Source organism: Lepidothrix coronata, unplaced genomic scaffold (assembly GCF_001604755.1).
Source record: "Lepidothrix coronata isolate B3197 unplaced genomic scaffold, Lepidothrix_coronata-1.0 Scaffold31, whole genome shotgun sequence".
NCBI classification, from domain to species: Eukaryota; Metazoa; Chordata; class Aves; order Passeriformes; family Pipridae; genus Lepidothrix; species Lepidothrix coronata.
Window position 1 is genome coordinate 673,309 of NW_016690211.1, and position 12,065 is coordinate 685,373.

Sequence of the window (12,065 nt, forward strand, 5' to 3'; positions counted from 1 at the left end):
TTTCCTCATCTTAATCCATATCTCTTCCTACAATTTACATACTTTTCCCAAGACATCCTCTTCTCATTAATGTCATGGCAATATTTCCCCCCCTTTCTTTCAGCAAGGCCTTTCCAATAGTGAACTTAAAGACAAGGTCGAAACAAAAAGAAGTAGTAAACATCTTTAAAAAAAATAATTCAAGTTATATTGTTTCTGCCTATCTTCTCCTTTCTTAAGATGAGAAAAAATGATGGAAAGAAATATAGACACCGTCTTGCATAGTAAGAATAAGAGAAAACTCTTACTTTCTGATGCTTGGCTCCACGGATATGTGCAGCATAAGCATCTGCCCCCGTACAAGACACATCACAAAGCTCACAGCGCAACTGATTCTGAGTTCCACGAGCAGAAGTACTGTTGTTATTGGTGTTCTGGGAAGCTTTCAACGCTGCTTCTTTCTTTTTGTGTTTCTGGCCTTCTAAGTGTTCTTTATAAGTCTGTTTAAATAAACAATACACACACAATCAGCTGTCTTTGTACTGCTCATTCATCATTCATGTGAATACGTATAATATATAACACTGCATAAAAAACACACTTTACTTAGGAAACACTTCCCACTCTGAACATTTCCTCTGTATGACATGTTTTCAGGTATTAATAGGCCACTTCTAAGACCAGTAAATTTTCTTCTCTACCACCAGGATTCCACGGTTAGGTAAAACAATATAGGCTTTTCTTCTCTAAATTCTCCCTTCCCCAGTCAAGTAGTGGTCAACAGATACTATCACTGAAAACTTGGTATGATCAGAAAACCACAGTTTCCTGCACTGCATTCAATTATTCTTGATTTTGGTTTTTCCTCTAACTTACAAGACCACGGGGATCAAGTGTATCCACATAACCAGAAAAATCAATTTAAAAGAAGGCAGTGCATAAATAAAGCTGTATTGAAAATTTAATGCATAAGTTGATCTGAGTTCCTACATTAACACTGGCAATCTAGAGAGCATACAGGGTGGGAAATAACGACAAGTTTATGTAAAAAAAAAAAGGAACTTTTTAGCCAACACTTTGCATGACTTGGTATCTTATTTTCCATGCACTTGTACACACTGTGAAACTAAAGGGGGATGCTGGAATACAGCGAAGAGTAAATTTTCAGGCTTACCATTCACATAATTTATGTAATTCCATAGCTTTCCAAAAAGTATTTTCTAAGAAGTTTGCTATACTAAAGAAGTAAATCAAATTCAAAGTTTCAAATAATTCCGAAGTCCAAAATACAGGTGAAGCTTCTCTGTACAAGCTCGGGGATCTATCCTTTTGTCTTCTCATAGGACCTCTTTCTATAGTAGCACCCATTTTCATTTAATTATTCCTTTAGTATAAGTATAGAATCAAATCTTCAAAAATTAACACATATTCCTGATTAGAAGGATAGAGCACCTCTCCTCCAAGGAAAGGCTGAGAGAATTCAGTTTGTTCAGCCTGGAAAAAAAATGCTTTGGGGTGAACTAACTGAGGCTTTCCAGTATCTGAAGGGAGCCTACAAGAAAGATGGAAAGAGACTTTTTACAGGAGCATGCAATGACATGATAATGTGGGATGGCTTCAAACTGAAAAAGAGCAGTTTAGATATTAGAAAAAAATTCTTTACTGTGAAGGGTGGGGAGGCACTGGAAGAGTTTTTGCCCAGAGAAGCTGCAGATGCCCCATCCCTGGAAGTGTTCTAGGCCAGGCTGGATGGGGCTCTCAGCAACCCGGTCAGTTGGAAGGTGTCCCTGTCCATGGCAGGGGTGTTGGAACGAGGTGATCTTTAAGGTCTCTTCCAACTCAGGCCATTTAACGATTCTATGACTCTTAACAGGGTCAGATTTTTAGCTGAAGAAATTACGAATAACGTGCATAGTAGAAAACTATGTAATACAGGTACCTGTGGTCCAGCACAGCTGATCTTGCAAACATCACAGTAGTGGATCTGGGGCGGTTTGGGAGGTTGTTTTGGTTTCAGTTGCTTATTTTGGAATGGTGCCTTTTTAGTAAAGGTGGTCCCTGTCCAAGCAGCTGTTGCAGCAGCAGCAGCAGCTGCTGCTGCCGCCTGTTTCTGTTGCTGCTGCTGCTGCTGTTGGTAATAGGACGATGCGGCCGAATACACTGCAGCTTCATAGCCAGAGTAAGACGTACCTCACAAATCAAAGTAAAGCAAATGTTACATCACTGGGTATCATGGGTCAACTACATAATACACTAATTCAAATCATGTTGCATAAGAGAGGGGGAGGGCAAAATATAAATAATTTACTGAAATCTTGTCAGGCAGTCTGAATTTCACTTCATGTTTTACAGTACACAAATACAGAGGTACCAATTGTACTGGAATATATTCAATTTTAGACATATCTTTGCAGACAAACAGTTATGTTAGATATATAAATGCATGCCTAAAGAACATCTGAAATTTCCTGGCATATCTGGTAAAATTGGGTATGATGGAACAAGAATTTCAGTGAAAGGTTTATCAAAGGCCACCTGAAGAAAGCAATCTTCCAGAACCAGATTTGCTGTTCAAGTTTCCAAACAGCAAGGAGTACTGATATAATGCAGAAGAAAGGGAAAAAAATGAAGATAAAAGACAGAATGTCTACTACTATTACATCCTATTATACTGATTTAAGTTCTTTTAGTGTAGAGAAGATGCTTGCTCACTAAAGCTTGGCTATGTCAGTTCTTGATTTCTAGTATCAGTTGAATAAATGAAGAAAACTGGGCTCTGTCTCGAGGAAGTACTAAAATCCCTTTTTAAACAGAAAACAAAAAGTTCAAGGTAGCTGTAACATGCCAGCTGATTATCATCTGGCTACAAAGTTAACACATTTTCCTCAGTAACTACTTTCTGGATTCTTAACGGTTGAATGACAGTCTTTTTTTCAGCACCCACTGTTATCCCATTTTGGGTCAAGACAGCCCAATCTTAAAAGATTTATATTGAACTGTCTCTGTAACTGCATGCTCCCTTCCCATTTCCCAAGGGTAACATTTGTGTGGATGCACTTCCTTATTTTTTCTATCCCTCATCTCTTCCTTTCAGTTCTTACAGTAAGTCACCATTCGCGTAGCAACGCCACTTGTATACTCTCACATATAACCAAAGAGGCACATAAGACACCAAACCTCTTCTAAAGATATAACAAAATTACAATGATTTAACTGGCTGATATTTCTCAGTAGACTATGATGTAATTGAACAGAAACTGCTAAAATTCTGAGTATTGAAAGTCTCTCCTGTAACAACTGCAAAGATCCCAGTAACAAAACATGCAAAATCCTTACCAGAGTAAGTCACTGCTGTTGTACTGTATGTCGCACTTTGAGTGTAGGATGGAACAACAGTGGCTGCAGCTGCCACTGGTTGCACAGTCGAGGACACCGGATAAATGGAAAACGTAGTTGTTGCTGGACTTGGGGTTGCAGGCTTTATAGCTGTCACTTGTCGAGTTTGCTGGGCTTGGGTGTACTGAGTTGCCCCTTGGCTATATCCTGCTTTTGGAGCTAATTAGGATAGAAAATGTAAGTGTACAAAGATTGATGGGTTTTACTTGAATGAAATGCAAACCATATCATGGGATAATTAAAAACATGCTGGTGAACAAATGTGTAAAAAGTGGGCCTTTGTTTTGGTTTCTTTGTTTGTTTTGCTTTTTAGTGTTGTACATTCGGTTGTCATGGTTATGCATTGCATACAATGTATCAAACAACAATTTAACCATGTCACAGCTCACACTAGTAAGCCTCACTTTTATTATTTATTTTTAACTGTGCTACTATGTTTTTAAAGAACCTCTTCATCCATTGGTTTTACTAAACCAAAGCACACACCTAAACTTTCCTCTTATTTCTAAGTGAAGTAAAAAAATTAAATAGGATTGGTGATTTGTAGCAATGATGATGCGAATAATTAAAGAATTACACAAATGAAGTAACTAAAGACTTTAAAGACTAATTCTAATCAAGTTATCATCTGAACCTACTTCAGCAAGTTTTCTAGACAAATCAATAAGACCTTTGCCTAGAGGTACGTTTTGAGTCTACTTGGTAATAATCCAAACCTGAGAGGCAGCTACTTATGGCAATGTCACAATAACATTGAAGCTCTAGGTGCGGAAAATTTTTCAACACGCTGACAGAAACTATGCGACAAAACTAAAAAGTGAAATATTCAAACAACTGTTTTTTAAGGTATTAAAGCAGTTGACAGGCTGTGAACAAGCAGAGCAGTGTGAACCATGCCACCCACCTGTCTGGTAGTAGGACTCAGCCACTGAGGGCTGAGGCTGGGCAGCAGCAGCTACGGCTGCCGCGGTTGCTGTCGGCTGTTGATAATACTGTTTGCTGTCATAAGCTACAGCTGGGGCAGTAGATCGAACGTAGGAATAGGAATCCTAAGAATTCAAAACAGAGAAATCACCTTTAGGTATCTATCTAGAGTAATAAAAGTCGTTAGCATTTTCTTCCGGCCTACTAAAGTAGAATTAAAACCCCCCCATCTATCTATAGAGTATATACAAATAAATGCATTAAAGAAATTAAATTTACACTTAAAGGTACTTCAGGCCTGAAACAAGCCTATTGGTCTTTTATAGACTTAATACAGGAATTAACCTCATGCTATTACATCACTTTCCCTACCTAATTTTTTTTTTTTTAAAAACATCTAATCTCACTAGTTTTTAATAATGACTGTATCAGATTCTATTTCTGTAAAATATGAAGGGAAAACCCACAACAGATCTCCACAAAATGTAAATTTCTACAACCCCCATAAATTCACAAGGTTAGAAACATGAGCCCATATTGGCTTTAAAAATCCTATCATTAACAACATTTTTCTTGGTTATGTTTTTTGGAGGATGAAGGTGGTACTTTTAAAGCCTTCTTCCCATTACCGAACCATAAGAAGTCTATAAAATAGCCCATGTGACCCCTTTAAAACATTGGAGATGCCTAGTAAGCTTAGAAGGAAATGACCTGGAAGCCACTGTACATATATGTACATATATTCTCTCCTCCTCACAGTGTTTGTAGTAAAGCACAAAGAGTTGATCAACTGAGGAGTAGCAAGGCATGAACCACTAGAGCTGAAATACATTAACATATAAAAATCTTTTGTAATTCCAAGGAATATAACATAAAATCCTTTTTCCAACCAACCTATGTAAACACGAATTATTTTATTTATTTTTGGGGTCTCTCTTTCTTGTCGATCAACTGATCCCATAATTACAATATGTAAAAAATTAGAGGAACTGTGCAAAAGAATTGAGAACGTGCAGTAATAATATAGTCCTTTCAGACAAACTAAGCTGCTAATTAGAATCTAGCTAATGCCTTGATAAGTTTAAGACTAAACAGCTGAAACGAGATACAGTATTTCACAATGAAAAGGGACAAAGTTCCCATTTGCAGAAGCCTGTATCCACAGCAGGTTAGGCAGGGATCTCACAGAGGGCACCCAAAAGCTATTTACAGAGTAGTTTATCTTCTAGAGCAATCTTCTATCCTCATAAGCTTGGTACTACAACTCCTATGGCACCCAGGAATCTTCCAGTAAAAATTTTCAGTGGAGGTAGAATAGTTCCTTTGGCACAGTCTTTTCAGCTACATCAGTTCCATGAGCCATTTTACTGCACACCACTTGAACATCACTTAGCTGAGACAAGTCAGTGCTATTCTTCACAGCAGCAGCTTCACAAAATCCCATTTTCTTTTCCGAACAGCCTTCCTCTTTTAAAACTATCATTTAAATACCACACAACAGGAACCGACCTGGTAATTCTGAGTGGTGACAGGAGGCGGTGGTGGTGGGGCCTCTTGCTGGCGCTGTGTGTAGCCATAATCCGTGGCTGTGTGTGCCGTGGGATACCCTCCATAGGCAGCAGCTGTGGCAGCAGCTGCAACAGCCACAGGGGCTGGTCTGGCCACGGCCACTGTGGCTGCTGCTGGGGCATAGGCTGCGGTGACCGTGTGCGCAGCCACTGGTGCCTGGTGCACAGTGTAGCTGGCAACCGTGGTCGGATGGGAATAGGCTACACCCGAGGCCGGCTGCTGGCTGCATTGGGAAAAAGGACAGTAAGTAAATTATTCCAACATACAAAGCCAATGCCCACACATTTCAAAATCCCAGATTTGATTAATACTTGTCTGTTCTACAGACAGACCTGGAGCAGCTATCTACCTGTGCATACTCTTATTACCCATCTGCCACCCTCATGAAAAAGGCTGTGTCATTCTGAAGGTTCTGTGGATGGACAGACAGAATAGAATCACAGAATGTTAAAGCATGGAAAAGGACCTTAAAGATCGTCTAGTCCCAACCCCCCTGCCATGGGCAGGGACACCTCCCGCTAGACCAGGTTGCTCAAGGCCTTATCAAACCTGGCCTTGAACACTGCCAGAGTTGTGGATTCCACAGCCTTCCTGGGAAACTTGTGCCAGTGTCTCATCAGCCTCACAGTAAAGAATTTCTTCCTAATATCTAACCCAAATTTCCCCTCTTTCAGTTTTTACCCATTACTCCTTGTACTATCATTACAGTTTCTGACATATGCAGATGATGATTTTCTTAGCCGGGGGGGGGGGTGTGTACCGGGTTTTTTTCTAAGCAGTGGAACAAGTCTTTCATTCAAAATAATGTAATAGTCTTAAACTGTTATCTTTTCATGACTGGCAAGTTTTAAAATGCTTTAGTGGTTCTTCCACAAGACTGACACATGTCAAATTCAGAAGGATGTCCTTTTTCTGTCAGAGCTTTTTTATGACCTGTACTAGCATTAAGTCTTCCATGAAACCATATTCAAGTAATATGATTTATTGAAGACTTCCATGGAAATTAGCTCAGAACTGTTGCATTTACTTAAATAGACACTTCTGATAGAGGACTTCTCCCACAGAAGTTTAGAATTGTAAAAACTGGCCCCACTTGCTCGTGCAGAATTCCACTGACACAACATGAAGCATCAAAAGAACAGTCAGTCTTACTGAGCAAAAAGACTGGCACCAGAGCTCTGGCAACCTTCCAGGCACATGCTGCGACTAATCTGGCTCTCTAAAATTTGCAGGCAGGACACTAATATGTGGACATATACTAAGAATGAGCAAATACTAACAGCAGAAGTCAAAAATAATGGCTTCAAAGGTTTAATTACTTGAACAGAAACTAGTATCATTGTCCTGTACTGATGTGTAACTCTGCGTGATGTCCTATACTGATGTACAACTGTGGATTATTTTTAGAAGCTTAGAATAGCTATTTTGATTTTTAAACAAATAAAGCAAAGCAGGCAAAATATCACCATCTGGAACAATGTCATCAAGTGAGGATTCAGTGATAATTCTAAATTTTTAATACACTTTCTGCACTGTTTTTCAATAACAGCTAAGAATCTCTGTAGGGTTTAAAATCGCCATAGCACTATTGGAAGGTATTTCCAAAACAACTCCATGCCTAGTAGAGAGGTAGTATCCTCTGCTTTTCAGAAAATAGAAAAATGAAATCTCATTTGAAGTAAATGTACTCAGCAGCACAGTGGAATTGAAATATGGTTATGCTCAAAACCAAAAGGAAAAAGTTACACTATTTTTTCCTAATGTCTGCAGTATTCCCTCTGACAGAAACAAAGCACCTTTTAACTGTATCTATTATTAGCTTTGCAAAAGACATTTCCACAACTCACTTGTGTTCAGCATGTTTTTTTAATTTAGTTTTAGAAAACCTTATCTTGTCATTTCAGTTACAATAGAACCTACCTACTTCAATTCAACAGAACAACTGCCCCTCACCGCCCATCAGCATTCTCACAGCAGAAACAGAGAAAATTTTACTCCTATTGGACTTACATGCCTGGACTCAACCTTCTGCCTATCGCAGGTCCCTGAGTGGTCAAAAGACCACTTGCATTCTACCCAATTTTAATCCACCTGTGACTTGTACTCACAATCATGTTTCATGTTATTTTCAATTTATTAGCCTAAAAGTAGAAAGAAAAGACTAAACCATTTTGATGTAACTCCCATCACTGCTTGAAACAATTCCTCCTACCTGATGTACATAGGAAGATTCTCTGTTTGTTTAAGGTGAGAATTGGACTCCACCACAAAATTCAGGAAAACTAGTTTATGATGGTAAAAGCGAATGACAGTCTATAAAGTTAGGCTGCATTATCTCCATAGCTAACAGCATAGAAGCGTAAAATATTCACAAATTCTGAAGTAATTATCACTATCATATATATTTCCTAAACTGAGTAAACAGACAACAGACTGTTTAACTCAGACTGCAGCTGAACACACCAACAGTCCACTACTGCCAAGAAGGTAAATCTTACTGCACGCTATTCTTTCCCAAACCTAAGCCATTTTATTTCATCCCTGGTGCTAATTCTGCTACTTGTCAAGCCACTCAGTGCACTGATTTATTAACTCATTAATCTAGAAGAAAACAAAGAGAGGGTTTTTTGCTGGGGTCATTTTCTAACATGGCAGAAACATTAAGAAACATTGGAGCTTACAAAGTAAGTCGGCTGAGTGCCAGAACCCATGTAAGTTATATACATAGGAAAATGGGGAGAAAATGGGAGCAGGAGAAAGACCTGTGCAGAAGCACTAGCTTGGCTCTTCCAAGCTTCACTGAGTTTAAGTCACTATTATAAAATATGATACAGAGCTCACAACAAACTACAAAATAACAGTGCCTGTCTATTTATCAAAGAAAATGCTTTTGTTCTCAGAATATGTATGATTAAAGATACCTGATAGTTTTCCATATTTAATATTGTGAAGAAATTACAACCATTACTGGCAGAACTATTAACAAGATTATGGTACAAACAGTTCCATTTCTTGTGCATCAAAATTCCTTATCACAGCATAGAACAACAGCCCAAATAATTTGATTTCTAAGGGTAATACAGTTCTATGTCCATGTTAATTTTAGCAAATCTGCTTCCCTTGCTTCTGCAACATCATGCAGAGCTGGTGACTGAGTTTCCAAGACTGCAAGAAAAGTATTCTAGAACTGAGCGCTTCTTCCTTCCTAAAAGTTATGTTACATTATGTTACAGAAACTCACAGTGACATCTCGTCTAAATTTGTGACATTCTTCTCCCCATGGTCTTTTAACATTAAGATGAGCAGCCATTTTCATGGAATTAATTTACATAAAAATAACTTCGTGCCAACTTCTTCATTTAACTTACAAGAGTTCTTGCCCTTGTTTGGTGATTAGTGCCTTATCACATTTGCTGAGATGAACTTACCTCCTCCTAGACTATTTTGCCGGACTCCCTATTTCACTCCATCTGTACACCTATCCTAGCATTATCCGTTTTTATGGGTCCAATCTGCTTTATTAAGTAGGTGGAGATTAAAAATCACAGAATAATTTAGGTTTAACCAAAGATTTGGAAGTCACCTGTTTCCACCTGTTCAAAACACAGCTTATTTCAAAGTTAGATTTCTCAGGGCTTTGTCCAGTCAGGTTCTCATCATCACTAAAAATGGAAATTGCAAAACTTCTCTAGACAACCTGTTCCAGTGTGCCATGGTTTAAGCTCAGCTGCCAACTCAGCCTCAAAAAGCTGCCCACTTGCTCCACCACAGTGGAAGCAGGGAGAGAACTGGAAGAGTAGAAGTGAGAAAGCTTGTCAGTTGAGATAAAAACAGTTTAATAGGGAAAGCAAAAGTCTTGCACACAAGCAAGGCAAAACAAGGATCTGGACAGGCTGGATCGATGGGCCGAGGCCAAAGGTATGAGGTTCAACGAGGCCAATTGCCAAGTCCTGTTCCTGGGTCACAATAACCTCAACCAGTGCTACAGGCTGGGGGCAGACTGCCTGGAAAGCTGCCATGGAAAAGGAGCTGGTTGACAGCAGCTCAACACGAGCCAGCATGTGCCCAGGTGGGCCAATAAGGCCAGTGGCACCTGGCTTGGATCAGAAATGGTATGGCCAGCGGGACCAGGGAACTGATTGTCCCCCTGTACTCAGCACTGGTAAGGCCACATCTCGACTCCTGTGTCCAGCTTTGGGCCCCTCCAAGAAAGACACTGAGGTGCTGGAGTGTGTCCAGAAAAGGGCAATGGAGCGTGGAAGGGTCTGGAGACAAGTCCTATGAGGAGCAGCTGAGGGAGCTGCGAATGTTTAGCCTAGAGAAGAGGAGGCTCAGGGGGGACCTTATCACTCTCCACAACAATCTGAAAGGAGGTTGTAGCCAGGTGGGAGTTGGTCTCTTCACCCACAGAAGCAACAGAACATGAAAATGTGGCCTGAAGTTGTGCCAGGGAAGGTTCAGGCTGGACATCAGTGAGAATTTCTTCACTGAGAGAGTGGTTAAGCATTGGAATGGACTGCCCACAGAGGTGGTGGAGTCACTGTCCCTGCAAGTGTTCAAGAAATGACTGGACATGGCATTTGGTGCTATGGTTTAGCTGACATGGTGGTGTTTGGTCAAAGGATGGACTTGATGCCCATGGAGGTCTTTTCCAACCTTAATGATTCTATGATTCCGTGAGTCTGTAAATTCATCCAGAACTTCTTATTGGCTGGCAGGTGCCCAGCCATCCCAGGAAAGCAGGGTTCCATCACGTGTAATGGATACTTGGGAAGACAAATGCCATCACTCTGAACATCACCCCCTTCCTCCTTCTTCCCCCAGTTTTATTGCTGAGATGGTGCCATATGGTATGGAAAGTCTCTTTAGTGAGCTGGGTTCAGCTGTCTTAGCTGTGTCCCTTCCCAATTTCTTGTGCTCCCCCAGTCTCCCTGTTTGCTTGGTGGGGTGGGGCGAGGAACAGAAAAGGCCTTGGCTCAGTGAGTCCTACTCAGCAGTAATGAACACATCTCTCTGCTATCAACACTCTTTTCAGAACAGATCTAAAACACAGCCTAATATCAGCTACCATGAAAAAAATTAACTTTACCCCAGCCAAAATCAGCACACAATATTTGAGCACCCTGTTGAGAATTTTTTCCTTAGTTTATAGATGTTCCAGTTTCAAACACAGATGAGCTCTAGACCAACATTTATATAAGGCAGATTCAGTTTCTGACCACTCAATTCAATGTAACTTCACGTAACAATTCTTACAGTCCTTAAATTTACTTTCAAAATAAACATAATTCTTTAAGAATTCTTGAAGAATTCTTCAAATTGTACTCTGCTGTATTGCTACTATATTACCCTTTCCACCAGAAGTTTTCATTCAAAAATAATACATTTTATTGATAACTACTCCTATTTCTTTAGCTTATAATAATAATAGCAGTGCTTTCCCACCACGCTGACTTAATTTCTATTTTCTAGGAAGAACACATTCTTCAACGCTCATCTTCCAGTTCAGATATCCCCATCACAGCATTTTTACTACCCCATCCAGAGCCAGGTTAAAGTGGACATGTTACACTCAAATTTTCTGCTTCAAGTTCTGTAGGTATGCTTCAGTCAACTACAAAAGGTTACCTGTGGGACCCTACCTAATGTAGGTACTTTGTCTCTCCTTACCTTCATTTCCACCTGTATATCACTATTTACCCATGCTCTCTACTTGTTTCTCTTAAATAAGGTCACCTCTATTCAAAAGTTTCACACCCCAGTGCACACTTAACTTGCCCTCATCTTCCACATCCTAACTAAACAACCTCAAGAATGAGAGAATTCTTTATTCACAAATATTGTATTACAGTGCACGAGAAAAGTATTTTTTGTAAAACACCTTTGACTCGAATCTTTGAATAACTTCTATTCTAATTTTTACTGACACTAACAACAGGAAATACTAATCTTTCTGTGGTGTTAGTATCAGAACAAGTGCCATATTGTGAAAATATCACTACGAGATTAAACCTCCTTGATAAGACTGACTGCAGTGAGCTGTGACTGTGTATCTTTCTCCACAGTAATCTCTAATTCCATGACAATCTGATTTTCTGGGGGTGGGAGTCAGGGGCCACACTGTCTCACAGTCCTGCAGAATTTATCCCAGAGCAAAGTCCACAGCAAAAAACTGGCCTTGCCCATATTGCTGTCTC

At 39.8% G+C, this 12,065-nt stretch overlaps 1 protein-coding gene across 5 annotated transcripts in view; it reads right to left on the reverse strand.

The window, feature by feature from the left end:
• The window catches only part of ZFR (zinc finger RNA binding protein), a 45,589-nt gene that overhangs the window by 24,472 nt on the left and 9,052 nt on the right, over positions 1–12,065 (reverse strand). For all 5 annotated transcript variants that reach the window (XM_017811295.1, XM_017811294.1, XM_017811296.1 and 2 more), the window contains exons 3-7: positions 5,809–6,091; positions 4,280–4,424; positions 3,316–3,534; positions 1,919–2,169; positions 288–479 (exon numbers count right to left, since the gene is read on the reverse strand). In XM_017811295.1, coding sequence (XP_017666784.1) covers positions 288–479; positions 1,919–2,169; positions 3,316–3,534; positions 4,280–4,424; positions 5,809–6,091 — 1,090 coding nt within the window. The remainder of the gene's footprint in view (positions 1–287; positions 480–1,918; positions 2,170–3,315; positions 3,535–4,279; positions 4,425–5,808; positions 6,092–12,065) is intronic.